The sequence below is a fragment of the Ammodytes marinus genome, assembly GCF_949987685.1.
Source record: "Ammodytes marinus genome assembly, chromosome: 23".
Taxonomy (NCBI): Eukaryota; Metazoa; Chordata; class Actinopteri; order Uranoscopiformes; family Ammodytidae; genus Ammodytes; species Ammodytes marinus.
The window spans coordinates 17,166,016-17,193,515 of record NC_137227.1 but is presented as its reverse complement, the minus strand read 5'-3'; the positions used below and the strand labels follow the sequence as shown (position 1 = coordinate 17,193,515).

The 27,500-nt window shown below is 41.1% G+C and overlaps 2 protein-coding genes across 4 annotated transcripts in view; both read right to left on the bottom strand.

Annotated features, from left to right (window-relative positions):
- gpr185b (G protein-coupled receptor 185 b) overlaps positions 1-3,428 on the bottom strand; it is a gene marked incomplete at both ends in the record, with an annotated part of 171,215 nt that extends 167,787 nt beyond the window's left edge. The window contains one exon of the mRNA XM_080052060.1: positions 3,267-3,428. Coding sequence (XP_079908186.1) covers positions 3,267-3,412 — 146 coding nt within the window. The remainder of the gene's footprint in view (positions 1-3,266) is intronic.
- A 6,091-nt stretch (positions 3,429-9,519) lies between these two features.
- The window catches only part of LOC307269200 (phosphatidylinositol-binding clathrin assembly protein), a 93,954-nt gene continuing 75,973 nt past the window's right edge, over positions 9,520-27,500 (bottom strand). For all 3 annotated transcript variants that reach the window (XM_080052056.1, XM_080052057.1, XM_080052058.1), the window contains 6 exons: positions 25,345-25,506; positions 24,941-24,974; positions 23,564-23,699; positions 12,314-12,370; positions 11,311-11,430; positions 9,520-9,645 (listed from right to left, as the gene is read on the bottom strand). In XM_080052056.1, the coding sequence (XP_079908182.1) occupies positions 9,631-9,645; positions 11,311-11,430; positions 12,314-12,370; positions 23,564-23,699; positions 24,941-24,974; positions 25,345-25,506 (524 nt within the window). In that variant the 3' untranslated portion in view covers positions 9,520-9,630. The remainder of the gene's footprint in view (positions 9,646-11,310; positions 11,431-12,313; positions 12,371-23,563; positions 23,700-24,940; positions 24,975-25,344; positions 25,507-27,500) is intronic.

Sequence of the window (27,500 nt, the reverse complement as noted above, 5' to 3'; positions counted from 1 at the left end):
ACCTTCATATCCTTTAACCAATTTAAACAAACTATCTTAAATCTGCCAAACTCTACCTGTAACTGTTTTAATTAGGCTATATTGTACTTTCACCCATTTCATTTTAATTGCTGCCACTCTTCACCACTGTGCAAATGTTTCAATTGTTTTTCTCTTCACCTGTTGTTGTGTATTTGATGTATTTGCATTGAATATTGTTTATGTATTGTTGTTTTTCCTTTGAATTTGTTTGAACTCGACGTCATTGTAAATGAGCGTCACCTCTCAATTGGTCTCTCGAGGATAAATAAAAGTTAAATGAATTTAAGACAGCACAAATTTAACATAGCTTGTATTTTTATTATTATAATTTTTTAAGATTTTTGTAGAATTCTCTCAACGCAGAGAAAACAAAGTGTGCATGGTTATTTTCCCAGGAGAAGCAGACAGCGGTATCTTTGCCAGTTGATTACTAACAGCCAGGGGATTTGTTTTTTTATTTTGGGCCCCATGAAAACATAAAATATTTTGTTATGTACTTGTTAAATGTTTAGCTCAGATGCTAAAAACAGCATTTGTGAAACCAAAATGTTCTGTATATTTTTAGTTATTATTTATCTGCGGGGAGACCCTAAGATATGTTGCAACGATCAGAGCTAAACCCAAACAAATATAGCACCTTCTGTCTATGCCAAAGTTTTTCATCTCCGTACCAGATTTTTTCTTCCGAACTTTCTTCCAAACTTGGATGTCGTGGTGGTCTGGGATCTTTGCAGTCTTCCATATCGTCTGTTCTGAAAAATGACAGTGAATTCTACACACTACAGCTTTAAAAGCACTCCACTGAGTGTGTATTAAAGGTGCAGTGTGTAATATGACATCATCAAGAAAGTTCTGGAATGCAACACTCCCTGGGTAACCCCACCCCTTTCGAATAATAACAGAAGCTGCAGTGGCCTTCAAGGACAAGAACAATTCTAAATTTTACACAATGCACCTGATGACATTCCAACTATGACACTTTCAAGATGGCGGCACTAGGCCTTGGACCAAAATATGCAGAAATATGGACATATATGAGACCCTTTCTAAGGGGAAAAAATAATAATTCAAAACATTCTTTTCAGCTATTATGCACTAAATTAAATGTATTTATGGATATTATAATTACTTTCTACTAAATCTGCTAGGAAATAAAACCCAAAATTCTACACTGCACTGTGTATTAAAGATGTATTTTGGCGTCAACTAGCAGTGAAAAATCTAGATTGCAGTTGCAACATTCCCTCACTTACCATTCCTGTTTCAGAGAATTGACTAAAGCTACGGTGGCCTTCAAGGACAAGAAGCTAGTAACTGAAGATGGCATCATCCACCACTGCCTCAAGGTTTTCCACAATATCAAGTGATGAGGTGAAGATGTGTTTAGTTATTTATTCTGTAGTACTTCTTCTTGGTCTTCTCCTTGGTCTGTGCTACTGTAGAAACATGGCTACCTGCCCCTAGATAGCCAAGGCTCTTTCTAAGCAGGTAATAAAAGAAAGAACACTTTTAAGCGATTACACATTGATAAAAACATAGCCTACTTAGTTCGGCCTATGTATTATAGCCTATTCCATTTCTACCAAGTCACTGACCGTTCGTTCGACTGGATACATTTTTGTATGCTGAAATGAGCCCGTATTGAAATGTCCCGTATTCCCTGTGACATGTGGTCACACCTTGTTACTGTTTCAGAAACCAAAACATTGCAGTAGTTAGGCCTATTGTTTCCCTGCGATAATGTTTGGGTGTTCACCTGTGTACATGTACACACACACACACACACACACACACACACACACACACACACACACACACACACACACACACACACACACACACACACCTGTAAATCCATGTTTGTTGTGACACGTCCACCTAATAAAACACAGTCCGCCATCTGTCTAGTGTCTGCTCTGACTTTGTTACCACGGCGACTCCAGGGTTCCCACGGTGACGGTTCGAAGAGAACGTTCTATCGAGCTCTGAAAAGTGAAACCGTTTGTTTGTGTCCGTTTGTTCAGTCACATCAGACCAGCTCCCGTCAAGGCCAGGCGGGCGGGGTGATGTATCATGTATCATGTATCCAGTCTTATTTTTAGGATGTATTTAAAATAAACAACCTTCAGTGACAAACACACATAGCCTATCGATCAAATGGCATCATAACTGAGTGAGTGACAGCAGTGTTTTGTCTCTTGTGAATGATTTGCTGTCGGAACCAGGGTGAAGGATAGGGCCTATTGAAACGAATTATGCTACAATAAAAAGAAGACGTAGGACACACACACACACACACAGGCCTACACTCTACTATAAAAACTGTCTGCTACAGAGCCTACATTTACCCAGAAACACATTCAGTTACATAATTCAACAACTAAATATTACTCTACACTTCATGGGCATTGTTCTTTTAATGGCTTGGATTTTACGTTGTGTTTAAATATTTGATGCATTTTTTTATTGAATGTAAATGTAAGTTGACTTTTTGGAGTCTTGTTCCTTTTAATAGCTGGTTTCAAGTTGTGCATTTATGTATTGCACTGCACTATATTAGCCCCCTTATTTGGATCATACATTTTGATTTAAAGGTGCAGTGTGTAATATGACATCATCAAGAAAGTTCTACAAAGTTCTAGAATGCAACGCTCCCTGGGTAACCCCAACCCTTTAGAATAATAACAGAAGCTACAGTGGCCTTCAAGGACAAGAACAATTCTAAATTATAAACAATGCACCTGATGACATTCCAAAAACATGGATGCCTCCATAAGACCTGCCCGCTCAATGTACACAATGTAATATTAATATTTGTAATTCTCCGCTCAGGAGGATAATTCAGATTATTGGCAGAGGTGATTTTACACCAATGAGGACATGTGTATGAATGAGGATATTGATTTTAGCTAATAAATTACTTCAAATGTTACACAGTGTCCCTTTAATTTGTTTGAATTCATTGATTTAAGACCTTTGTTATAAAATATATAAACATATGCAATTACAATATTCAAGACTCAACACTCAAGAAACAGAGAGACTGGTTTAGGAATGGAAAACGACTTTTTTATTTCTTCCAAAAAATAAGAGAGAGAAAACAGATCCCTAGAATAAACAAATATATACTGCTGTAAAATAAAAGCCTGTGATTTTTTTTTGTCAACTGTAACATTTAGTTGTTTGCCTTTCCATGCTTGATACAATCCATATATTCTGCTTTAAATAAATAGAAAAAAATGTACAAAGAAGAGAGAGATGGGGGGGTGGGAGGAGAGAGAGAAGAAAGAGAGAGAGAGAGAGAGAGAGAGAGAGAGAGAGAGAGAGAGAGAGAGAGAGAGAGAGAGAGAGATAAAGAGATTTTAAAAGGTGTACTCTGCTCAAAAAACATTTGGCATCATTGAGAATTCATAGCTGATCCTGGGGAGGTCTGCAGCTCTGAGTAGTAATCATACCTATATACCGCTGTAATAAACGCTAACATCTTTCATGTTCAGAAAAATAAAATAGTAATTGCAAAATAATGCAGTTGCAGATTATGAGAGTATGTCTTTAAGCTCTGTGTGTGTGTCGTGTGTGTGATGTGTGTGTGTGTGTGTGTGTGTGTGTGTGTGTGTGTGTGTGTGTGTGTGTGTGCGCATTTTCTTCTATATACAGAATAGTGAGGCAGCAATCCGAGGGTTTTTTCGTTACCAAAAAACACAGATGTAGAAAAAACAGAACGTGCACAAGAGAGTTTTTCTTCGATTTCGACACACCGACGCACTGACAAAATTAGGAAATATGTATCCGTTTAAACAGCCTCTCTCGTTTGTTAACATTTTAGTTCCAATTTTTTGTGGTGTTTTTTGACGCTGAATTTTACACTGGTCGACTGCGACGCACAGCTACCAACAGATGGCGCCAATCCAGTAGACAATCCAAAAAAGGACACATCTTTGCAATGTGAAGCAAGTTACAAATGTGACATCTTTGGGAGAGGTAAGTTTTAATAAAACACAAAGAAAAAAAACAATTTGGCGCTCCCTTTTTGCTACAGTGGCTTCGTTTAAATCGACGGTACAAACATACTGTCGGATTCAGTCCAACAAACTTCTGAACCTGGTATTTTTCACGGACGGCAAACGACTGGTCGAGGAAAGTGTTATCTACTGTATCTTGCACCCTTCACCTTGACAACAAGACGTTATTAAAAAAAACGAGAATGTATCTTCATCATCACCATCACTGTCTTTAACACATGCTTTTTGGAGAAGGGAAAAAAATCAGAACATCAAACGTCGACAAACGATACAACCATGCACTCGCCCGACCCCGAGAAAAGTTTGAGAGATGGCCGGCCAAGAGAAAGGCTGCTCTCCGAATGTTTGATACACATGGCCTTTAGCAGAGAAACAGACGGGTTTTAATATGACATCAAGGTTTATCTGTGTGTCCTTCGCGCCACCTAGATTCATGCTACAACAATGCAGAGAGGTGTGGTGGCGGCAGCAGCAGCAGCAGCATTTTGAAGTCGACTGAAAACTTTTAAGCCTGGTCTGACGATCCCCAAATGGACAGAAACAGTAGTAAACTTGGGGGAACTCCCTGTGGTAAACTGTAAATGTGAGAAAGTGTCTTGAGTTTGAGTTTGAAAGGGAGTGGCCTGCATGCTCGGCCAAACTCCTTCCCCCGATAAATAGGCGTATAATCCTAACAAAAATCACCTACATGATGAAGCTGTTATAATCACTGGCAGTTACATCGATGTTAAGGACACAATGAAAAGTGCCAGGAACATTCACTTTGACTCATAGTAGTCTCCTTATTACGGAACCCCGAAATTCGAACCATTTTTGAACCACTTCAGATGCAGCAAACCTCATCGCTAAACAAGCAGGACGCAACTTCCATGCAGAAAAATTAAAATGACAAGAAACCTGGAAATGATAGAAATGCTAATAACTGACCAAGAAGAACGCAAAAAGTAGGATTATAGGTTCACGTCGGACTGTGTCAAACAACTTTAACACGGTTTCGATTTCAGGTGATTTTGGCAATAGCAAACGAATCCCTCCCTTGGCACTGGCTTAGTTCACTGTCCTCTAAAGTCTAAAACCGAAGCCAACCCACTTTGTATTCAGCAGAGGTGATCGCAAACATCAGGAATTATCGGATCTTGCAGTTCAGACTTGATATGATTCATTGTTTTCAAGTTCCAGGGCGACTATGGGTCTGATCTCTGGACCATTGCCACGGGAACCGGTTGTCTCTCTGAAGTGCCAATTCATCACAACTCTTTGGGAGACAGTCAGACAGCTCCCCCAAAGAAAAAAAAAATGATAAAAGATCCATATTTAGAACGCATTTCTGTGCCAAACTGCGCAGACAACCATTAAGCAAATAGTCTAATGAGAGTCCAAGTTGGAATCCGAAAGCCAAAAAAAATATACCTGCATTTAGAGGAGTCCCAGTTTAGGACATTGACGGGGTCAGAGGCAGTTCATGTCGACAACAGTCCAGAACACTCTTTGAATATGTTCTATTCACAGATACCAAACCTAACCGACGCATTTATCAGATCAACTGAACTTGTGTTCAACTGTCCAAGTGATTGGTGGATACTGTTGCTACTAACCACTTTTTCCAGGACTGAATTTGGCTAGCCGAAAGTCGCTAGCTGAGCAGACAAACTGCTACAAGTATATTTTGTACCTGAAGTCTTGTGTGTCTCATGAGTTCATGTTGACAAGAGTTCAGAACTTTTGCAACATAGTTCTAGAACACAGAAACCAAACCTAACCGACGCATTTCTTACTATCAAGACCTGGACCTGAACTTTTGTTTGACCGTCCAACTGATAGGTGGATACTGTTGCTACGAACTGTACTTGACTTGAAGTGTTGTGTGTGTGTGTGTGTGTGTGTGTGTGTGTGTGTGTGTGTGTGTGTGTGTGTGTGTGTGTGTGTCTCCAATGGCCAATAAAGTTTCCTATTTGACACAAAGATCCGAGCTATCCGATTTGCTATCTGGGTTCAACGACGGCCCAATCAGAGACAGTTTGTCGGAGTGCTGACATCATCACGAGAGGTTGGAGACGGCCGATGTCGTCGCGACAACGAAAACAAAAACAAAAGAAGAAGACGAGGAGGACCTTATCTACCAGACACTGGAGCGATGCTAACAGCGCAAAGAAAAGCTAGCTAGCTAAAATCTAGAGAAAATAGAATCACAACGCGGAAAGGTGAGTGGGAAGGTTTGGCCTACAAGCTTAAGGACAGGGACACCACGAGAGAGATAATAGAGCTATAGATACTAGACACTGACTGGCAGGAGTGAGGACAAGGTGGGGAAAAGCTACGGCTACTATGACGAGAGGCTAAGCTAAGCTAACACAAGACTGCGACAAGAAGCGTCTAAGAGGCAATATCTATCCAACAGCGACAGTGATGGGTGATAGCAGACGATCTAGACAGAAACTGGTTATTATTACTATTTAGTTTATTTTTTTCATCATATCTACACATACCAAACAGTGACGGAGAAGCAGGCTAAAAAAGCATTCTAGAGATAGACCGACTAGACGGAGTGGAGAGACAGAAGCGAGAGTCTAGAGAGATTTCGTAGCTAGATGATGAGCGCGATGCGACTGAACGATCACTGATGGGATGTGTGGACACGGGACCGGGGATGGCACTACAAAAACGTTTCAAGTTCATCGTCAGAATGGCAGGAAAGTAACTGAGAGCGACCCGCCACAGTACAGTGGCCGGTAGATTAGACAAACCTTTTTTAAGTAAAACTCCCCCCCAAAAAAATGTCCACAAACTTCAAATCTCTTTCTCAACCTTTTTCCAGAAGCCAGATTGAACCGGCAACTTCTCCACACTACGACGGCAGGATAGTCACTTCAGTGCAAAGTTTTTGCATGTGCATTTTGCAACAACATTTGATTTTTTTTCTTTTTTTTTTACAAAAAAACAAAACAAGCACACTTGGTGTCAAACTCGCTGGCTCAAATTTGGCTCGAAAATCTGACACACAAATTTGAACCCCCAGAAATAGCCCTCAATGGAAAACACACACGTGAACACACACTTTAAAACGCATAATGCACATGTGAACACACACTATAAACGCATAATGCACACATACACCAACAGTCAAACTCTTGGCGATTGGATGCTTTGGCTAAGGAATGGCCGTGACCTCTTTAGTCAAATTTGATCCCCAAAATGTTCCTGGAACCGTGGAGCGAGGGGCTGATGCCAAAAGTTCAGGGTCGTTTGGCTGTCGGTGCATACACTCACACTGTTCACTTTGACTCAGTGCAATTTAAAGTGAATTCAACTTGATTCAGTAACTTTTTAATCGCTCACTCAGTGCTGCTGTCATCAATCATTGGCACGTCATGTGAATCTGCTAATAGGGACGGGGAGGACCGAATGGAAAGCTCTTTAGTGTCGAAACCTTTGAGTCTGGCTGGTGAGCTGATGAAGACGGGACGGACGGATACACACGGGTCACCCAGGGGCTAACGGGCAGCTAGCCAAAACCCTTTAGCCTCACAAAACCACCAAGTTTCTTCCATTTTACTGTACTGTCAACATGAAAGGGTCAAAGGAAGTCTGGTCACAGCAGGTATTTAAACCGGTGACATGAGATCATTCATATTGTTATCATCGCTAGGGTCATCGCTAGGGAAGGCAGATTAGGTTAACGAATGAAAAACTAATTACTGCCGTTGATCAAAATCAAATGCTGACCTCTGGTGAAACGGACACAACAAATAAATGTAGAGGGATGATTTTTAGACCAAATTACGTCTTTCGAATAAACAATGGACATTCTGTCCCGTTAGCAACCAAGCTAACGAACTGGCTAACTTAACTAGCTTGGCTGAGTGAGCTTTTTAATTCTAATTTTTTTTAATACAAATTATTTTCAATTTTGAGAATGAAACTAGATGGTACTAGCATGTTCCTGGTTGCTCAGGTGACTACAGCTAGTAATCAAATATTCCCCTTAAACCTGCAGTGTGTAGAATTTTGGGTTTTATTTCCTAGCAGATTTTGTAGAAAGTAATTATAATATCCATAAGTACATTTAATTTAGTGCATAATAGCTGAATTTTTTTTTGAATTAATATTTTTTCCCTTAGAAAGGGTCTCATATGTACATATTTCTGCATATTTTGGACCAAGGCCTAGTGCCGCCATCTTGAAAGTGTCATAGTTGGAATGTCATCAGGTGCATTGTTTAAAATTTAGAATTGTTCTTGTCCTTGAAGGCCACTGTAGCTTCTGTTATTATTCTAAAGGGGTGGGGTTACCCAGGGAGCGTTGCATTCTAGAACTTTGTAGAACTTTCTTCATGATGTCATATTACACACTGCACCTTTAATATCTTGTACGTATAACTGTTGCTGTACCACTTTGCCAGGTCTTGGGAAATTCTGCAACTTTTGTTTATTTGCATTTGACCATTTAGATGAGATACGTTTTATCATCGTTAGCATGTCGTCACCGCTAGCTAAGCCCTGTTTCTCCGTGTGTGTCCGCCCCTTTAAGAGAAGAGAAAACAATGCAGCATGACTAACAGAAAATACCTTAAACTGCTCAACAACTACTATTAACAAATGGTTTTCAACAGATCGCTGTACAAGCCCCGATATAACATTCAGGAGAGGCCGCAGAAGAAAAAAAAAAAAAACAGATTTTGAAAAATACAAAGATATCCCCAACAGAACAGAGACGAGAGAACGTTACGGGAAACACACTTTTTAAGCCTTTCAAATCTCTCGCTGACTCGACAGCGAGCCGACACACACACACACACGGAGAACAGAGATGGGGATGGAGAGGAGGTCTGTTGTATAGGGCGGTTGTCTGAATCAACTGCTGTGCACACACACACACACACACACACGCAGACGGTAACTCAGAAGGGACAAATAGCACCAGTATGAAATAAAGCTAATTCTGCAGCAGTCGGACTGGTTTCGGTCTGACCCTCCATATTTCTCTCTCTTCCATATTCACTCTATCGATGGGATTTTAAACACACAAATTAGACTGTATTACAGAAAGAAGCCACACACACACACACTCACACACACACTTATACCTATTTCACCTTTAGGGGTTTGTTTACAGAGACCTACAATCATTTCCTGGGGACTCACTCTTAACCTTACCCTAAAATTAACCACTGACAGGGTGTCTACAATCAACTGGTTTTAAGCCAAGTGTGTGACCGTCCGTGAAAGTGACTTAAGTCAAACGGCACACACACACACACACACACACACACACACACACACACACACACACACACACACACACACACACACACACACACACACACACACACACACACACACACACACACACACACACACACACACACAGTTGTTTCAGACAACGACCTCCATTCTCTGTTCACTCGTTTTCTTCTTCTCTTCTTTCCAACTTGTTACTCGGTGTCGGTCGGTTGGTCGGCCATCTTGTGCCCTTCTGTCTCCTAGTGATGACATCATCAGATCGTTCCTCCTGTGTGTTTCCTTCTTCTTCTGCTGTTTGTTTGTTTGTAGCTTTTGGCACTCTGCTTCCCCACCCTCCCCTGACTGGATTACATAAACTGCATCTGAAAAGACAAGGAAAATATCATAAAATATATATTTTTTTTATTTGGTAATTTTATACGATGCATTGGAAATAAAAGACCTATTTCACCGGTGGGAATATGAAGGTGTATTGAACTCTGAGATCCTGTGTAGTATAAGTGTGCAAACATTTTAGAAATCGGTTCATCCTAGCCTGAGAAAAGGCAGAAAGAGTGTTTTATGGTCTCACTGTCTAACCCTACATTGTGTGACATAACACATGGTAAAATGTAGGGTTAGGATTAACAGGACAGCTGGGCCAAGGTAAGACTAAAGCCCCTATCTCACTGGGCTGCGACTGTTTGCGACAAGTTGGAGACTGCATTCACGAAGGAGTCTCTAACTGTCTCCAAACGTTTGCGGGGGTCTCAATTTCCTCTCATGAGTCGCAGAGCCTCGCAGTCCTGTCGCTTGAATTTTGAACATGTTCAAAAAAAAGTGTGCGACAAATCTAGTCTCAAAATAGTCTCAGAGTGGTCGCATGTGTCTCAAACGCGTCGCAAACCCTTCTCAATTTAGTTTCCGCGAGTCAGAAAGTGCGAGAAATGTGAGACAACTTTGCGAGGGTTTTGCGACATATGAAACTAAATTGCGACTGATTTGAGACAAAAATGAGACTGACATTCCGTTCGTTCGACGCTTGCGAGACATAAATGCGATCTCCCGGCAAGTTTTGGCCAGGACATTCGCAAACGTGTCGTGAGGAACCAACTCAGTGAGACTGCAAGTGAAAATTGTTGCTAATTCGCATATTTTCTCGCAATTTTGTGTCTCCAACTTGTCGCAGACTGTCGCACCCCAGTGAGATAGGGGCTTTAGGGAAGAAAAACCTCATTCAATATATTATAATAGCAATTTTATAATGATAGAACGCCAATTCCGTATGGGTGAAGTATTTCTTTAATTGGTCACCCTTCGTTGGATACCAAAGTAAGAATTTCTCAACATGAATTTAAATACAATAAAAACAGCTTTAGGCTACACAACATAATACATAAACATATCTTAAGACATGCCGGACCTCTTTCCTTGTTTTCATGTGAAATACTGAATATTGTTTTACCTCCCGGAGGCCTCAAGATATTTAAATAAAAACAGAACATTTGTATTTGGTTGACTTGGTCCTTGCTTGTTGACATCTCTCTACATAAATCAAAATGTAAAAATGTTTCTTTATGAGCGGACTATTGATTTTGTTTCGAGTCCAGCTTTGGAATTGTGAATTGATTCGACAGGAGTCAGTTGGACTTGTATTGGTGTTAATAGAAAATCTAATTGTATTGATTAAAGGTGCCGCAAGGGACTTTCAGTTTGTGTTCATCCTTGCGCCCCCTTTGGACAAAAGCAGTAGTGTTTTTACTATGACAGCTGTTGTTCCTGGGTGAGCGTATACCCCATGACAAAGGCATTAAGAAAAACTAGAGAAAAATAGCATTCTTTGCACTGATGGTCTCGTTTGCTGTTACATGTAATTAATGATCATATTAATGATCGTGTGTGTGTGTTGTGTGTGTTGTGTGTTGTGTGTTGTGTGTGTGTGTGTGTGTGTGTGTGTGTGTGTGTGTGTGTGTGTGTGTGTGTGTGTGTGTGTGTGTGTGTGTGTGTGTGTGTGTGTGTGTGTGTGTGTGTGTGTGTGTGTGTGTCACCTGGGCTCCTGGCATGGGTGCGAAGGGGTTGGTGGGTCTGAGAACAGGCTGGTTGTACATCATTGGCGGAGGGCCCGTGAACTGCACCCCGCCCATCTGACCCATCTGGTGGGGAGGGACCTGGACAGAGAGGTTTTATAATTAAGATTTTTTCAAAAACACTTTATTTACATTATTTGATTGACTGATTGATTGATTGATTGATTGATTGATTGATTGATTGATTGATTGATTCAATTTATTTCAGACATATCAAAAATACAAAACAAAATGAAAAGCATGAAAATACAATAAACAAAAATGGTGTTCAAATTAATTATTTTAAGATTTTATTTTATTTTTTCACATATATTGAATTGATAAAACACAAATACATTTTCTTTAAAAACTGATTGTGAAAAATGTAAATAAAAAACAAACGCAAATCAAATTATCGGGAAAATCCTCAACAAATTAATTAGCGATGAAAACCTCAGCTGCTGCCATTTTCTGCATGTACAGTTTGTGATTGAAGGATATGATGACGGCATTTACATGTACAGTTTGTATACTTTACAACTTGCCACTTAATACCAGTCGAAATCTGGATAAGCACGTCTGTTTAAATTATTATTATTTTTTTAAGATATTTTTTTGGCATTTTCATGCTTTATTGATAGTGTAGAGACAGAGTTGAAATGGGGCAGAGAGAGGAGTGACATGCAGAGAACGACCGCGGGCTGGAATCGAACCCGGTTCCACTGCTGGCCGAGGCCCATGGGGGGGACGCCCTACCAACTGAGCTAAGGGCGCCCCCCTGTTTACATTTTACATTTATTTAGTTTTGTATTTAGGTCTCAGCTCTCCTACTTGTGTTTCTCTTGTACTTTTACGCTTTCTTTATTGCACTGTTGGAGGAGCCCGAGACTAAATAATTTCATTGCCACCGACTGTTCTCTCGCTCTGTTATTGTAGTGCATATGACAATACAACCATCTTGAATCTTGTTTGTTAGCAAACTCACCATTCCATACACAGGCACTTGCGGTGAGGCCATGGGAAAAGCCATGGGAGCTGGAGCCTAAACGACAAGCAAAAAAATAAAACATTTATTAAATTAAAGTAGGAGCAGGTAACAGACCTTTGTAACAGACCTTTGTATGGCTACTGGGGGCTACTGGGGGCTACTGGGGCTGCCGTAATGTTAATAAAGGACTTCGGGGCGAGGCAGCTTTAGTTGTACAGCATATTTGGGACACAATGATATATATAAGAATAAAAAAACGCTTCATAAAGTGGTACATTTCCTGAAAAATAACTTACAATAAAAAACGTCATTGATTCAAACAACAAAGAAAGATCAAAATATAATAAAATAAAAATAATAAATAAATAAACAATTAATTCACCTTCTTAAAAAAAACTATTTAAAAAGCCTAATAACCCCAATTTACAGGGCGGAATAAGCAAATAAAATAGAAACATTTTTAGACCGTTTTCAGTTCTTCCTCTAACTCTGATAAATATCGCATTCTACTCTATCAGACGTGTGTGACTCGGAACACGATAAAGGCACGGAGAGCGTAATGTTAGCGTGTGTGTGTGTGTGTGTGTGTGTGCGTGTGTGTGTGTGTGTAATGTATGTGCAAGGAGAACTCGATTAATGTTGATAAAGTATTCACATTAGGACACAGCCACAACACAGCGGTGCAGCAAGAGGCACTTAGAGAAATCCCAATGGGAGCGATCATTAGAGCTTTAAAAGGGGGCGGCTCGTGTGTGTGTGTGTGTGTGTGTGTGTGTGTGTGTGTGTGTGTGTGTGTGTGTGTGTGTGTGTGTGTCTGTGTGTGTGTGTGTGTGTGTGTGTGTGTGTGTGTGTGTGTGTGTGTGTCTGTGTGTGTGTGTGTGTCTGTGTGTGTGTGTGTTGGTGTTTAGCTATGCCCCCCTTTCGCTTCACAAATCAAATTTACAACGGTTTAACGGGCCTCAAATGCAACATGACGGGCAATTTTTAGCCGTTGTTTATAAGTGGTAGGATGTCCTAGAGGAAAGAGGGGCCGACCAGTAACCATGAGGTCTCTGGTTGGATCCCCGGCACCGGTGCCCACTATCTCTATCATTGTGTCCTTGAGCAAGACACTTAACCCCCAAACTGCTCCAGGGGCGCTGTACTATGGCTGACCCTGCGCTCTGACCCCCTCTGGAGTGGGGTAACTTGAGAGGGGAGATGAGAAAAGATGAATTTCAATGTAGCAATTGACTAATACAGTAACTTAACTTAACTTTCTATCGTAGTATTTATTTGCTGCAGTTTTCAGTTGTGACTGTTGGCTCTGCTTGAGGTCGAGCCGCTCACCCCCAGAAGTCACAGGCTCCCACTGCTTTCAAAAAACCCATTAAAACACACCTTCAGGAAAGTAAGTGTGTGTGTGTGTGTGTGTGTGTGTATGTGTGTGTGTGTGTGCGTGTGTGTATGTGTGCGTGTGTGTGGGTGTGTGCACGTGTGTGTGTCTCTCTCTCCGTGTGTGTGTGTGTGTGTGTCTGTGTGTGTCTATGTGTGTGTGTATGTGTGTGTGTGTATGTCTCTCTCTCTCCGTGTGTGTGTGTCTGTGTGTCTATGTGTGTGTGTCTGTGTGTTCGTGTGTGTGTCTGTGCATGTGTCTGCACGTGTGTGTGTCTCTCTCTCTCTCTGTGTGTGTGTGTGTGTGTATGTGTGTCTGTATGTGTGTGTGTGTGTGTTCTTGTGTGTGTGTGTGTGTGTGTGTATGTGTCTCTCTCTCCGTGTGTGTGTGTCTATGTGTGTGTGTCTGTGTGTGTGTGTGTAGGAACACGCCACTGTGCTGCCTTCACAAGCCCTAATCCATCATTGTAAACGAGACAACTGACGCATTTCTTTTTTTTTTCTCTCTCGATCATTGCAGAGGTATTAAAAGTGCTTCCACTCCAGTCTGCCAGAGTTGGAAGTCCCCAGTTGGAGTATGTAACAGCGCACACACACACACACACACACACACACACACACACACACACACACACACACACACACACACACACACACACACACACACACACACACACACACACACACACACACACACACACACACACACACAATGACAACAAACATATTTACCATTGAACGCAGTAATTCGCAGAGTGAAATCATATATTAACGCAGCAGTCAGTGTAACTAGGCGTGATGGATTGCCTTAATCAAAGCAATACAATGGTTTCTTTAGCTTTTTCACAGGGGAAAAAAAACACTAGAATTATCCTTTAATTGCTACTTATGCAATCACGCTAAGAATCGATTCTCTAGACAAATAACGTGTTGTTTTGGTTAGAGTCAGGGCCAGTATTTTCAGTATTTAACGACTGTTTTAGCTTCGTTTTTCAATGTGCAAAGAGCGGAACTGAAGGGCTAGATTCTCCGTTTGAAGCACAACATGTGGGCGCTACATAGAGGGCAACACAAACACTGTGTCACATGGTCATTACTTAACAATGCAGATGAGCGAACAAATGCAACATGTGTCTGCAAGTTAAATAAAAAAATTTAAAATGTCTTCCTTCAATCACACTTAAAACAGACATGTGTTTTGACTATGACCTGTTAGAGCAGTCTTAGTCTCGCAAAGCCAGACCAAACTACAGCAAGTAGTATGGTCTGGAAGCACTCCGTTTAGAGCCGTCTATTCGGGGGGGAAACTGGGCTGGCCTGTTTTTATTTCTTTAAACCAATCACAATCATCTACGGCGGGGCTAACCCCGGGAAGCAGCCAATGGAGGCGTAGCGTTGTTTGCCGACGCCAGCGCTTAATAGACGCTGGCGGAAGTGGTCAAGCCAGACTAGAGCAGTCTCAACTTTTATAAAAATATAAACGGCAGTACTCATTTTATATGAGAACAATCTGCCGGTCAACATTCGCTCCATTCCATCTCTGCACATGTTTAAAAATGCTCCTTCACAGTTGTTCATGTTAGAAATCACGTATTGTAATGAAATGTTTTACTTTACTTTTTGTTATCATTGTAACTATCTTTACCATGTACTGTATTTATTTATTTTTACTCGGAAAAATACTATGCAAGCACTTATTACGCATGTGTGTGTGTGTGTGTGTGTGTGTGTGTGTGTGTGTGTGTGTGTGTGTGTGTGTGTGTGTGTGTGTTGTTATTTATTTTATTATATATATTTTCATTTTTTTCTTTTTGTATGTAAAAAATATGTTTTCATTGTATTTCTTGTTTGTATCTTGAACAAAAACAAACGTTGTGGTCCATTCAAAAAGGTTTTTTTTATAGCCTATGTTAGTTAAAATTAGGGCTGGCCCGAATGCCATTTTTCAGGCTTTGAATATTCGTTGGTTTTTCCGAGCGAATATTCGAATATTCGTTCCAGAAAAACACACCATCAAAAACAACATTAAAAAAAAATAAAAAATAAAATTATTATTATTATTTTTTTTTTTTAATTAATAATCCCTATATACTCCCTGGAACCGATTTTGACAGTATCTGCATATTTTGTTGAAGATTTACGCGCTCGGAGGTGAAGTAATGGATGCGCTATGACACTTAGTGATGTAATATCCTCCTAAATGAGCAATACTACTACTACTACTACAATATTACTAACTTTTATATCCAAATATAAAATTATTTGATGACATTATATTGCAGTACTAGCTTCTTGCAAAAAAAAATTATAAAAAAAAAAAAAAAAAAAAAAAAAACGAAGCTCCGAATACTAATTTAAGCTCCGAATACTAATTTTCTGAACAAGTATCCGAATTTTCGAATAATTCGGGCCAGCCCTAGTTAAAATGTTGTTACTGTTTGCACTGAACCAACAAAACTATCACTGGATTACTTTGATACTGAAGAAAACTTAAAAACAAGATGAATCCCCCCGAAGTTCTTGAGCAGCTGTTTTCTGTGGTTCTTAAAGTAGCTAGGAGGAACTTTTAAATATTTCTGAAACAGTCTCATGTAACAGCAAACGAGACCATCAGTGCAAAGAATTAAATTTTTATATAGTTTTTCTTAATGCCTTTGTCATGGTTATACGCTCACCCCAGGAACTACAGCTGGCGTAGTAAAAACACTACCGCTTTTGTCCAAAGGGGGGGGGCAAGAATGAACACAAACTGAAAGTTCCTCAGACCACCTTTAAGAATGGTATGCTTTATGTGATAGTGCAGAGAGACAGAGGTGAAATGGGGCAGAGAGGGGAGTGACATGCAGAGGACGACCGCGGGTGGGAATCGAACCCGGGTCTGCTGCTGGGCCCGGTCCGGGAGGGGGACGCCTTACCTACTGAGCTAAAGGCGCCCCCGAGTAAAATGCTTTTGACATGGTGGGTGAGTATTGAGAGAGAGACCGATTAGATTTTGAGTTTTTATTGAGTTTTTGTTGACAATAAAATTCCTATCTTTAAGTCACTAGACTGAACACAACCAGACAATCTTTAAACGTTTCTGGAGCTCGAAACTGAAAAGACTTTTAAACAAGGCATCTCATTTCATAGACAAGCTATCAACTGAGTTTCTTTTTCTCATCTGTTGTCACTCGCTGACAGGAGAAAGCAAACAGAGAAATTGCCCGTGGGGTTTGATTTAAGCAGCACAATGAAAAAAAAAAGTAATTATTCTCCCAGCTAAACAAACTTATCAAACCCTATACGGTATAAGACCAAAGGCCCGTAAAGATTCAATTGTTTGGTCAGCAGTGAACGGTGAAATGAATCCCGGAGCCTTCAGCGTACATTTAGCAAACACAAGAAAGAAAATGCATCAGCTCTTGACGGGAGGATGAATCGAGCTTATAGGGAGGAGGAAATATTAATAGACCATCTCATTATAGTCCTCGAGAAAGACAAATGTATTTTTTTTTCTGACTGTTGTAGCGCGTCGCAGAAATAGCAAACAGCCTCCTCTGTAAGGCATAATATAATGAATAAGTCAACGCGCAATGTGGCAGTTATATATGTGTGGAGTGTGTGTGTGTTTTGAATTGCGCACAAACACACACACATTAGACATCAGAGGATAAGGCTCTGATGTCTGACTCTGTACTATCAGACTCTGTACTATCTAATAAAGCTTGAAAATGCCAAAAAAAAATTCTTAAAAAAAAATTCAAAAATGGCAGGACACGCTTTGAGTGTTAAAGCCCCTTGTGAACCCCAAATCCACAAACTCCCTCTAACTATGTTATTTAGGGAGTTAGTTGCATGATAGTAAGCAGCATCTGAAAAGAGTTATAGGCAATATGTATCAATCCAAATGAAAGATATTGTCATTTCAGTTTGATTAACTTTACAGGTTTAGATGCGGCGGCGCGGCTATGCTCTGGTTCTTATGACACAATAGGTATTTTCCAACCAATCACAGCCGTTCTCTGCCCCTAAACATTCTATAAGAACACTGATGCCATGGAGACTGTTTTGATATGGTCACGCGCACACAACTCCTGTCAAACGGTCCAGACGGCGAAAAAGCTTTTTTTTTTTTTTTTTTTTTTTTTTTTTTTAATGTTTAAAGATAATTTTTTGGCATTTTTCAAGCTTTATTAGACAGTACAGAGTTGAAATGGGGAGACAGAGAGAGAGAGAGAGAGAGAGAGAGAGAGAGAGAGAGAGAGAGAGAGAGAGAGAGAGAGAGAGAGAGAGGATGACCTGCAGTAAAGGTCCACGGGTCGGATTTGAACCCGCGACCACTGCAACGAAGGCCGGAGCCAATATGGTACGCGCTCTATCACTACGCCACCGGAGCGCCCCAGCTTATTTTTTTTTAAACTATAATATTTATGAACATTTATTTCAGATATTTGCAACAGCTTATTGAGACACCTAACTTTGATCCATTGTATATTGATATTTCGTATTTCTAGACCAGGTTTACAGAGCCTTTAAAATGAAAGACACAGACAAACGGACGGATGTAGAGAGTGATGCATTGTGGGGCAGACAGACAGCTGGACGGAGATAGTGATAGAGAGGAGATGTGTACTGAAGCATAAACAGTTTCTCGCCGGCCCTGTGTTTCTCTCAGACAACATCTTTACACGCTTAAGGAATAAAATCAAAGTGACGCCCGCTGTCATTTAGCACAAGCCGACATAAAGACAGACAGATGGACAGACAGACAGACAGACAGACAGACAGACGAACGGACAGAGACAGACAGACAGAGCAGATAAACTGTGCGACAGATGCTTTGCTGACTCAAGCGTGACTCAGGTACAGATGGCTGTGCAAGTCAAGTTAAAGGTGGAGTCAGCGATTCTAGAGAACGCTTGATGTCAAAATCTCCTCACGATCCGCAACCTGTCTGTACTGTGTGTGTGTGTGTGTGTGTGTGTGTGTGTGTGCGCGTGTGCGTGTGTTGAAAAAGAAATTATACAGAATTATGCTGGCTGCGATGGGCCCCCTTTGTTTACATACCAGTTTACAGAGCCTAGGCTGTGTATTATTTTTTTCTCTACAGCACACACACGGTACAGACAGGTAGCGGATCGTGAGGAGATATTTATAAGCATTCTCCAGAATAGCTGACTACACCTTTAAATCTCGAATCATTGTTTCAAGCACTAAACCCTCTAAGCCACTACAGTGTATTACTCAGTGAGCAATAAACGTACATCTGACACCATTTATTTTGATGTATTTTGGCTTGAATCTTGTTCCATTTCTTACTTCTCTGGCAACCGGCCGGTTCAGACAGATCAATGGTTATGATCAACTTTCACAGCCTGTTCCCCCGAAGGCAGGATATATAAATAAAGGTTGCCAGGTTTCCCCCTCTCTCTCCCCCATTTCAACTCTGTGCTGGATACTATCAGCTAAAGTCGAAAACACCCCCAAAATGAAAAAAATATATCGCATTGATTTTTCTCTTGAGATCACTGGTTCAAAACACACACAGTTTGCGAATCCAAACACACAGACATGATACACACATGTCAGATTTAGTGCGACTTCCAATTCTCCCATCGAATTAAGTCAAATACATATGTTAAAGGATGTTAATTCTAGCGCCCCCTTTGGCCAAAAGTGGTAGTGTTTTTACTACGCCAGCTGTAGTTCCTGGGTGTGCGTATACCCCATGACAAAGGCATTAGGAAAAAATATATAAAAATAGCATTCTTTGCACTGATGGTCTCGTTTGCTGTTACATGTTATTTATGATCATCAGAGGAAAAATTAGACTGTTTCAGAAATATTTAAAAGTTCCTCTTCGCTACTTTAAGTCAGACACACATGAACAGTTTATTTAGTTAGTTTATTGGCTCAGTAATTTCCAGTTTGTTTGTAGTTTTGAGTAAATGATAATTTAAATGGTAAAATGGACTCCACTTATATAGCTCTTTTCCCTGGTTTTTAACAGACCTAAAGCGCTTTACATTGTTTTGTACACATTCACCTCAATCACACACACATTCATACACCGATAGCAGCAGCAGCTACCACGCAGGGTGCAAGCCAACTATCGGGAGCAATTTGGGGTTCAATGTCAATGTCTTGCCCAAGGACACTTAGACAAGTGGCGGGTAGGCGGGGGATCGAACCTTCGAGCCTGCACTCCAGAGGCGACCCACTAATTTAAAAGGCACTAATTGGTACATGTGTCCTCGACTATTTTCGACAGCGGGGATGTTGCGTGGGGTCGACTGAGAATAAACTGAAGTGTGGGCGTATTGTTTTATAATGAGAAACCCGTCACCCAGACACACAGCATGGGTCACTCATGCTTTATTTAATAAGGCCGTATCAAACTGTGTTCATACGCAAAACTTGTTATTTTAAATCAACTATTGTTGCTTCTTGTATTGAGACTTTGAAGAGGAGCTAATAATACTTTTTCCTGTGTGTGTGTGTGTGTGTGTGTGTGTGTGTGTGTGTGTGTGTCATTTCCTGACCTATAAATGTTGTTACAATGTCGGATAGTTGTGTCAAATTAGGGGATCGAAAAGAATACCACTATGTGCAAGGGGGAAGGGCAACGCTACGCAACCCCTTTAAGAGAGAAAAATGGAAGAAAGACGTTGAGATGTACAGAGGTCACTGTAAGGTAAATCGTGTCTGGCTGTTGCTCTATAGGAGTCCAACATCAAAAACAAATACCTGACAATGAATATAATATGTCGTCTTTGAGGAGGGTTTCCACGATACAAATAAGGCAAAACTTGATCTAAAAAAAAAGCTCTGAAAATGGAATGTAGTAAGGGAGTACTTCTGGAGTACAGTAAAACGCTGTTAGAAAAATGATAAAACTATCAGTGTTAAACAAGCACAAGGGGCGCCCTTAGCTCCGTTGGTAGGGCGTCCCCCCCCCCCATGGGCCTCGACCAGCAGCAGACCCGGGTTCGATTCCAGCCCGCGGTCGTTCTCTGCATGTCACTCCCCTCTCTGCCCCATTTCAACTCTGTCTCTACACTATCAATAAAGCATAAAAAAATCTTAAAAAAAAAAAAAAAAAAAGCAAGCACTAGAGTGAAATGTTTTAGCTTATAGGATAAACAAAGCCCTGTTCTGACTTCCTGGTATATCAGACAGTTTACTTAGCGCTCATATAACTAGTACAGATCATGAGACAGTGATACGGAGGTGAGAAGGGTGTTTGCAGAATGTTAAATCATGTTAAAAGTGTCTCTAAAGAACGCAGGAAAGAAAGAGGGGACAGAGAGAGAGAGAGAGAGAAAGAGAGAGCGAGAGAGAGAGAGAAGAGAGAGAGTTGAAGGGGAAGACAGTTAAAAGGAAGGTTGTAAGCACATTAGAGAAGTCATAGAGCAGCTCAACGTAAAGCTATAGTGCGTAACTTCTCTTGATGTTGAATTGTTGTGAGTAATAACAACAACACTGTCTGCGAAATCTACATGACGCAAGCTTTCGGTGATCAAACATGGGTTTTATTCCTTCTGCTGTATGTTCAGGTTTTTTCTTAGCAGTAGAATCAACAACTGAAACATTTCGTGGGCTCTTCTTGGGATTTTTCTGAGCTCTTGTGCCAGTGTCGGGAGGGGAGGGGACACCAGTTTGTAAACGCTGCCATACTGAGAAATACAGAGAGATTTTTGTGGAGCTGATAGGGCTTAATCAACTTTGTGTCAACTCGTTCGGTGATGGCTTGAATGTAACGGATCATTAATTTTCATGAAAAAGTTACGCAATATAGCTTTAACAGGAAGGGTTAGGTACTTACATAACTAGTATAGAACATTCCATTCTGCATCGGGACGCAAGGAGGAAAAAAGGAGGGAGAAAAGACAAAGAGAAGGAGACAAACGGAGAGAGAGAGAGAGAGAGAGAGAGAGAGAGAGAAACACACAGCACAGCAGGGGGTCGGGGATGACACGATCCAAGAAAATGAAATGATGATGAAAAGAGGGGAGCAAATAAAGGTGTGACAGAAAAAGAGCAAGAGAAGTTGAAGAGTGATAGAAAGGTGGATTTAAAAAAGGAACGAGAGAATTTGTGAGGAAGTAGAAGAACAGGGGAGACAAAGAAAGGCATATGCGTGGAAAAAATATGTAAGAAAAGTTAGTCGAAGGTGTTAAAAAAAGACAAAGATGAAAGTGAGATTGGTTTAAAATAGAGAAATGAATGATAGAAAGTAGGCAATGATTTAAGACACAGGGGAACAAGTAAAGGGAGAGAAAAATAGGGGTGTGGGGTTAGAATACGGACGGGCAGATGTCAAAGGGCCATGTAGCGAATAACAGGACGAGATGACAAGGCAGAAACAGAGTTAAAGGAAGGAAGAAGAGTGGATGACAGTGCAAAAAAAAATGGGAGAGTGAGAGTGTGTGTGTGTGTGTGTGAGAGAGAGGGGGAGAGAGAGAGAGAGATGGAGAGAGAGAGTAAAAAAAGAAAGATATTTGGAAAGGGGAGAGGGAGAGAGAGAGAGAGAGAGAGAGAGAGAGAGAGGAAGTGGAGGGTTAGTGACAGCTTGTCCTCGTCAGCCAGAAACTGCTCCAGAGATCAGGAGGACAATCAGGAGCTGCCAAGATCAGCACGCACACACACACACACACACACACACACACACACACACACACACACACACACACACACACAGACAGCATGCAGACTGAGAGACACACACACACACAAAGACAGCATGCACACACACACACACACAGAGACAAACGCACACACACACACACACACACCCGACAGCATGCACAGGCAGCTATATTCTGCACCAAGTCAATTCGCTCAAATACACGCGACACAACAGAGAACAAAACATTCACATGCACACAGACAGAATGCAGCATCGGCACGGCAACACGTTTATATTCGCTGTTCTATGAGCGACTGTGTCTGAAAGATTCATGAGACTACAAGTTAAGATAAAAGATTTAAAATATTTCTGTGCAGCTTCAGAAAACTGATTTATTCGCTGCTGAAGGAATGACTTGACATTTGGGGGAAAATGTCATTTAAAATGGAAAAGTTCGATACAAAACTCACTAAAACTTTCATGTTTTGGTTTTGTATGTATATGACCAATGCTCAAAGATCTAAACTGTGATGTCATCATTTTACAGTCCCCATTTTCTCTGCCAGGTAAATTTGGTTTAAAAGGTGCAGTGTGTAATATGACATCATCAAGAAAGTTCTAGAAAGTTTTAGAATGCAACGCTCCCTGGGTAACCCCAACCCTTTTGAATAATAACAGAAGCTACAGTGGCCTTCAAGGACAAGAACATCACATTATAAACCACATATAAGCGTATATGAGCATTTGAAAAAAGCGCAATATAAATACGATGTGTTATTATTATTATTACATTGATCCATTCTGCCTCTAAAGCCCCTTTCACACATGCAGATATTTCCAGCAATTTAAAGGCATGTTTGTACCTCCAATTTGCCCGCTGAAGACCTGGTGAAATTGCAGGGAGCTGTAATGTGATTAAAGCCAGAAGATTGCTGGCATAGAAGGGCCATGCTTTAAACTGATCAAGTGTGTAAGTGTGTGTATGCTTGTTCAGTGTGCATTTTGCGTACCATGTTATTAATAGTACATTGACTCATTCTGGCTCCAAATATGTGTGTAAGTGTGCGTATACTAATAATAATGACTTTATTCAGGACACAATGGATGGTCCATCGTACATTATAAAACGGGTGGCTTAAATCAAGCGATCTGATTGGTTCCTAACTGTTGTATAATGGGCGTATACAACTGCTATGACGTCCAATCAGTTTGCAGTGTTCCATATACAAAAATACATGCATGTTCAGAGTGTGGGTTTTGCGTACCACGTGTTGTACAGGCATGGGCTGCGTTGCCATGGGCGCGGGGCCCCACTGTGTGGTGGTCATGGTCTTATTCTGCCAGTTCTGCCCCCCCGTCAGCTTCTTCTCCCCGGGCTGCTGGGTCCAATGCATGTCTGGCCTGGAGGAGACATTACATTACATTACATTACATTACATTACATTACATTACATTACTGGAACAGCCTACAACATCAACTTAAAATAATAATAACTGTTAACCAATTTAAACTTATTATTTTGAATCAGCCCCACTCCACTTGTAACTGTTTTAAGTAGGCTATTGTTCTGCTTCATTCAATTGATCTGAATGTTTTAATTGTTGTTGTCTCTTTGTAAGCTTGTTGTGTATTCTCATTGTATATTGTGTATCTGTAATTAACTCGACGTCATTGTAAAAGAGGGTCCTCCACTCCTCAATTGATCTTTCGAGGTTAAATAAAGGAAAATGAAATTACATTACATTACGTTACTTGTCATTTAGCAGACGCTTTTATCCAAAGCGACTTACAACTGGAGCACACATTCATACACCGATAGCAGCAGCAGCTACCACGCAGGGTGCAAGCTAACTATCGGGAGCAATTTAGGGTTCAGTGTCTCTTTGCCCAGGGACACTTCTTGGACATGTGGCGGGGAGACGGGGGATCGAACCACCGACCCTGTGGTTTCGGGTCGACCACCCTTGGTTTGTTTATTTTCGGTTATGAGAATACACTTTACAATATGTTGACTTCTCGACACACCCAGTTACATAGCGCACCTCTAAGGCACTTTCTCAAAACTCCACAAAATAATGTTTTAGAAGATAGAAGAAGCAGTGAAAATGTTCCTTTTAGTTGAAGAAAATGATTTTATATTGACTGTGGGGCACATCATGAATTTTAAAATCTAACAATATGGCAAGTCGAGCAGACCCATGAATTTTTAGTCTAATGTACTACAGTCGTTATGGCCTCTAAACGCTCTACAAAAGCACTTTCTCACAAACCTTATAAGCTTAATTTAAAAGCCAGGGGAATACTTTTAACGATAAATTAGATTTTTTGGCTTTAAGTTGTGAAAGCTTTAATGTATGTTGGCAGACTGAAGGTAGGGAATGCTGGCCAACAGTAGGGGGATAAGTATGAAGGAGAGAAAGGTGTATTTGTTTTGGATAAGTGAGTGAGTGAGTGAGTGAGTGAGTGAGTGAGTGAGTGAGTGAGTGAGTGAGTGAGTGAGTGAGTGAGTGAGTGAGTGAGTGAGTGAGTGAGTGAGTGAGTGAGTGTGTGAGTGTGTGAGTGAGTGAGTGGGTGGGTGGGTGAGTGAGTGAGTGAGTGAGTGGGTGGGTGGGTGGGTGAGTGAGTGAGTCAGGACACTTACTTCTTGACTGTTTGGGTCCCGCCGAACTGCAGATCTGAGGAGGGAAGAAAACAGAAGAAATAGTTTGTTAATTGTTGTTCATGGCATCTCTACCAAACAACTTCCAAAACAGGTTAGCAACATTTCAAATACAATAGCGGCCACACACTGCCCAAGAGGTTGGTCAGGTTGTTTTAACACGAGGTGCTTTAGTATAGTGTGTAACGTGTGAATGGCGATAGTTAGCCTGCTGCTATCGGTGTATGAATGTGTGTGTGTGTGTGTGAATGGTAACGTGGGAAAGGAAAACAGGTCTCCCTTGCAAAAGAGTCTTCGGTCTCAATGGGATTCACCTGTATAAATAAACGGTTAGAGAAAAAAAAAAAAAAAAAAAAAGGGTTAGAAAGATATCCAGAGACACTCACTGCCCACGAGGTTGGCCAGAGAGGAGTCCAGGTCGTGGGCTAGCAGCTTGGCCCCGTGGGGGTGGTGGTGGGGGTGGTGGTGGTGATGTAGAGCCATCTGGGGAGGGGGCGCGCTGTGTGAGGGGACTGTGGGCTTCAACAGGTCACCCAGAGCATCAAAACCTACAGGAGAAATCAACTCATAAATGTAAACGCCTGGAGAAATAAAGACACAATGTGGGGTTTTAAATGACTGGGTGGAAAGCAGGGTAAACTATACAGGCATATGATGCAGGTAGAGAGGTTAGTTCACTGTTAGTCACAGACATAGAGAATAGCATTTAAACCTGCAGTGTGTCGAATTTTGGGTTTTATTTCCTAGCAGATTTTGTAGAAAGTAATTATAATATCCATCCATAAGTACATTTAATTTAGTGCATAATAGCTGAATTTTTTTTTTTTAATTATTATTTTTTTCCTTAGAAAGGGTCTCATATATGTCCATATTTCTGCATATTTTGGACCAAGGCCTAGTGCCGCCATCTTGAAAGTGTCATAGTTGGAATGTCATCAGGTGCATTGTTTAAAATGTAGAATTGTTCTTGTCCTTGAAGGCCACTGTAGCTTCTGTTATTATTCGAAAGGGTTGGGGTTACCCAGGGAGCGTTGCATTCTAGAACTTTGTAGAACTTTCTTGATGATGTCATATTACACACTGCACCTTTAAGTAGAAATGTGTCAGATTGTCATCATGAATCAATAAATACAATTATTTTGAGGAACCTGAAACCAAACATGAGACTAGAATAGGTTTGTGAAACCAAACTGTGGGCCCTGCTGCTGTAAACAACAACAACAGTGAAACAGTAACTTTTCAGCAAGCTTTCTAACTTCAAACAGTGTTCCAGGGATCACATTTTCCTGTGAGGAAAGTTGTGTATTCAGTTATGAGAATATACCTTAGAAAATGTTTCACTTCTCTGACACACCCCAAAGTTACACACTGCACCTTTAAAGATCACAAAGAATTCTGAGTGGTGGATCTGCAGCGTAGCAACAGTAGTCATGATCAGTCTGTTTGAAGGCACGGAGCCTAATGAGAGCAGACTGAACTTTCTGCCTCATTTTCCGTTTTACATATTGTGTGTGTGTGTGCGTGTGTGTGTGTGTGTGTGTGTGTGTGTGTGTGTATGTGTGTGTGTGTGTGTGTGTGTGTGTGCGTGCGTCGATTCGACTTTGTTAATGAAGCAGCGCGGCACGGTTTTTGATCTGAGAGTATTGCTGAGCTGTTCCACCCCTTAATGTGGACCTGCTATCTCTCCGCTAGCTTGGCTGTTAAATGAATGATCTCCGGCCTATTTCTACCATTTACCTAAACGGCCTATAGATTCCTGTTTAAAGCAGCTACGAGGAACTTTTAAATATTTCTGAAACAGTCTAATTTTTCCTCTGATGATCATGAATGACATGTAACAGCAAACGAGACCATCAGTGCAAAGAATGCTATTTTTATATAGTTTTTCTTAATGCCTTTGTCATGGGGTATACGCTCACCCAGGAACAACAGTTGGTGTAGTAAAAACACTACCGCTTTTGTCCCAAAGGGGGCGCTAGAATGAACACAAAGTGAAAGTTCCCCGGAGCAGCTTTAAAGTAGATATAGCCTCTCCTTCTCTCTTTACTGTCACCCAGCAGCTTCATTCTATCAGCCAGACGATAATCCCTGAGTCAGTAGCTCGCAGCTCTTGTTCCAGAGGATTGATTTATCTGTTCCCAGCGATCGTGTATGTAGTCTCTGTGTGTGTGTGTGTGTGTGTGTGTGTGTGTGTGGGGGGGGGGGGGCAGGGGGGGGATGTGTGTGGATGTCTCAGAGTAATTTCCTGTGTTCATGTGCGTGTTAACAACTTCCCATGTCAGCACTCACTCAGCTAATGGCTCAGTATTGGACTGCTGTGTGTGTGTGTGTGTGTGTGTGTGTGTGTGTGTGTGTGTGTGTGAGAGAGTGAGTGAGTGAGTGAGTGAGTGAGTGAGTGAGTGAGAGAGTGAGAGAGTGAGTGAGTGAGTGAGTGAGTGAGTGAGTGAGTGAGTGAGTGAGTGAGTGAGTGAGTGAGTGAGTGAGTGAGTGAGTGAGTGAGTGAGTGAGTGAGTGAGTGAGTGAGTGAGTGAGTGAGTGAGTG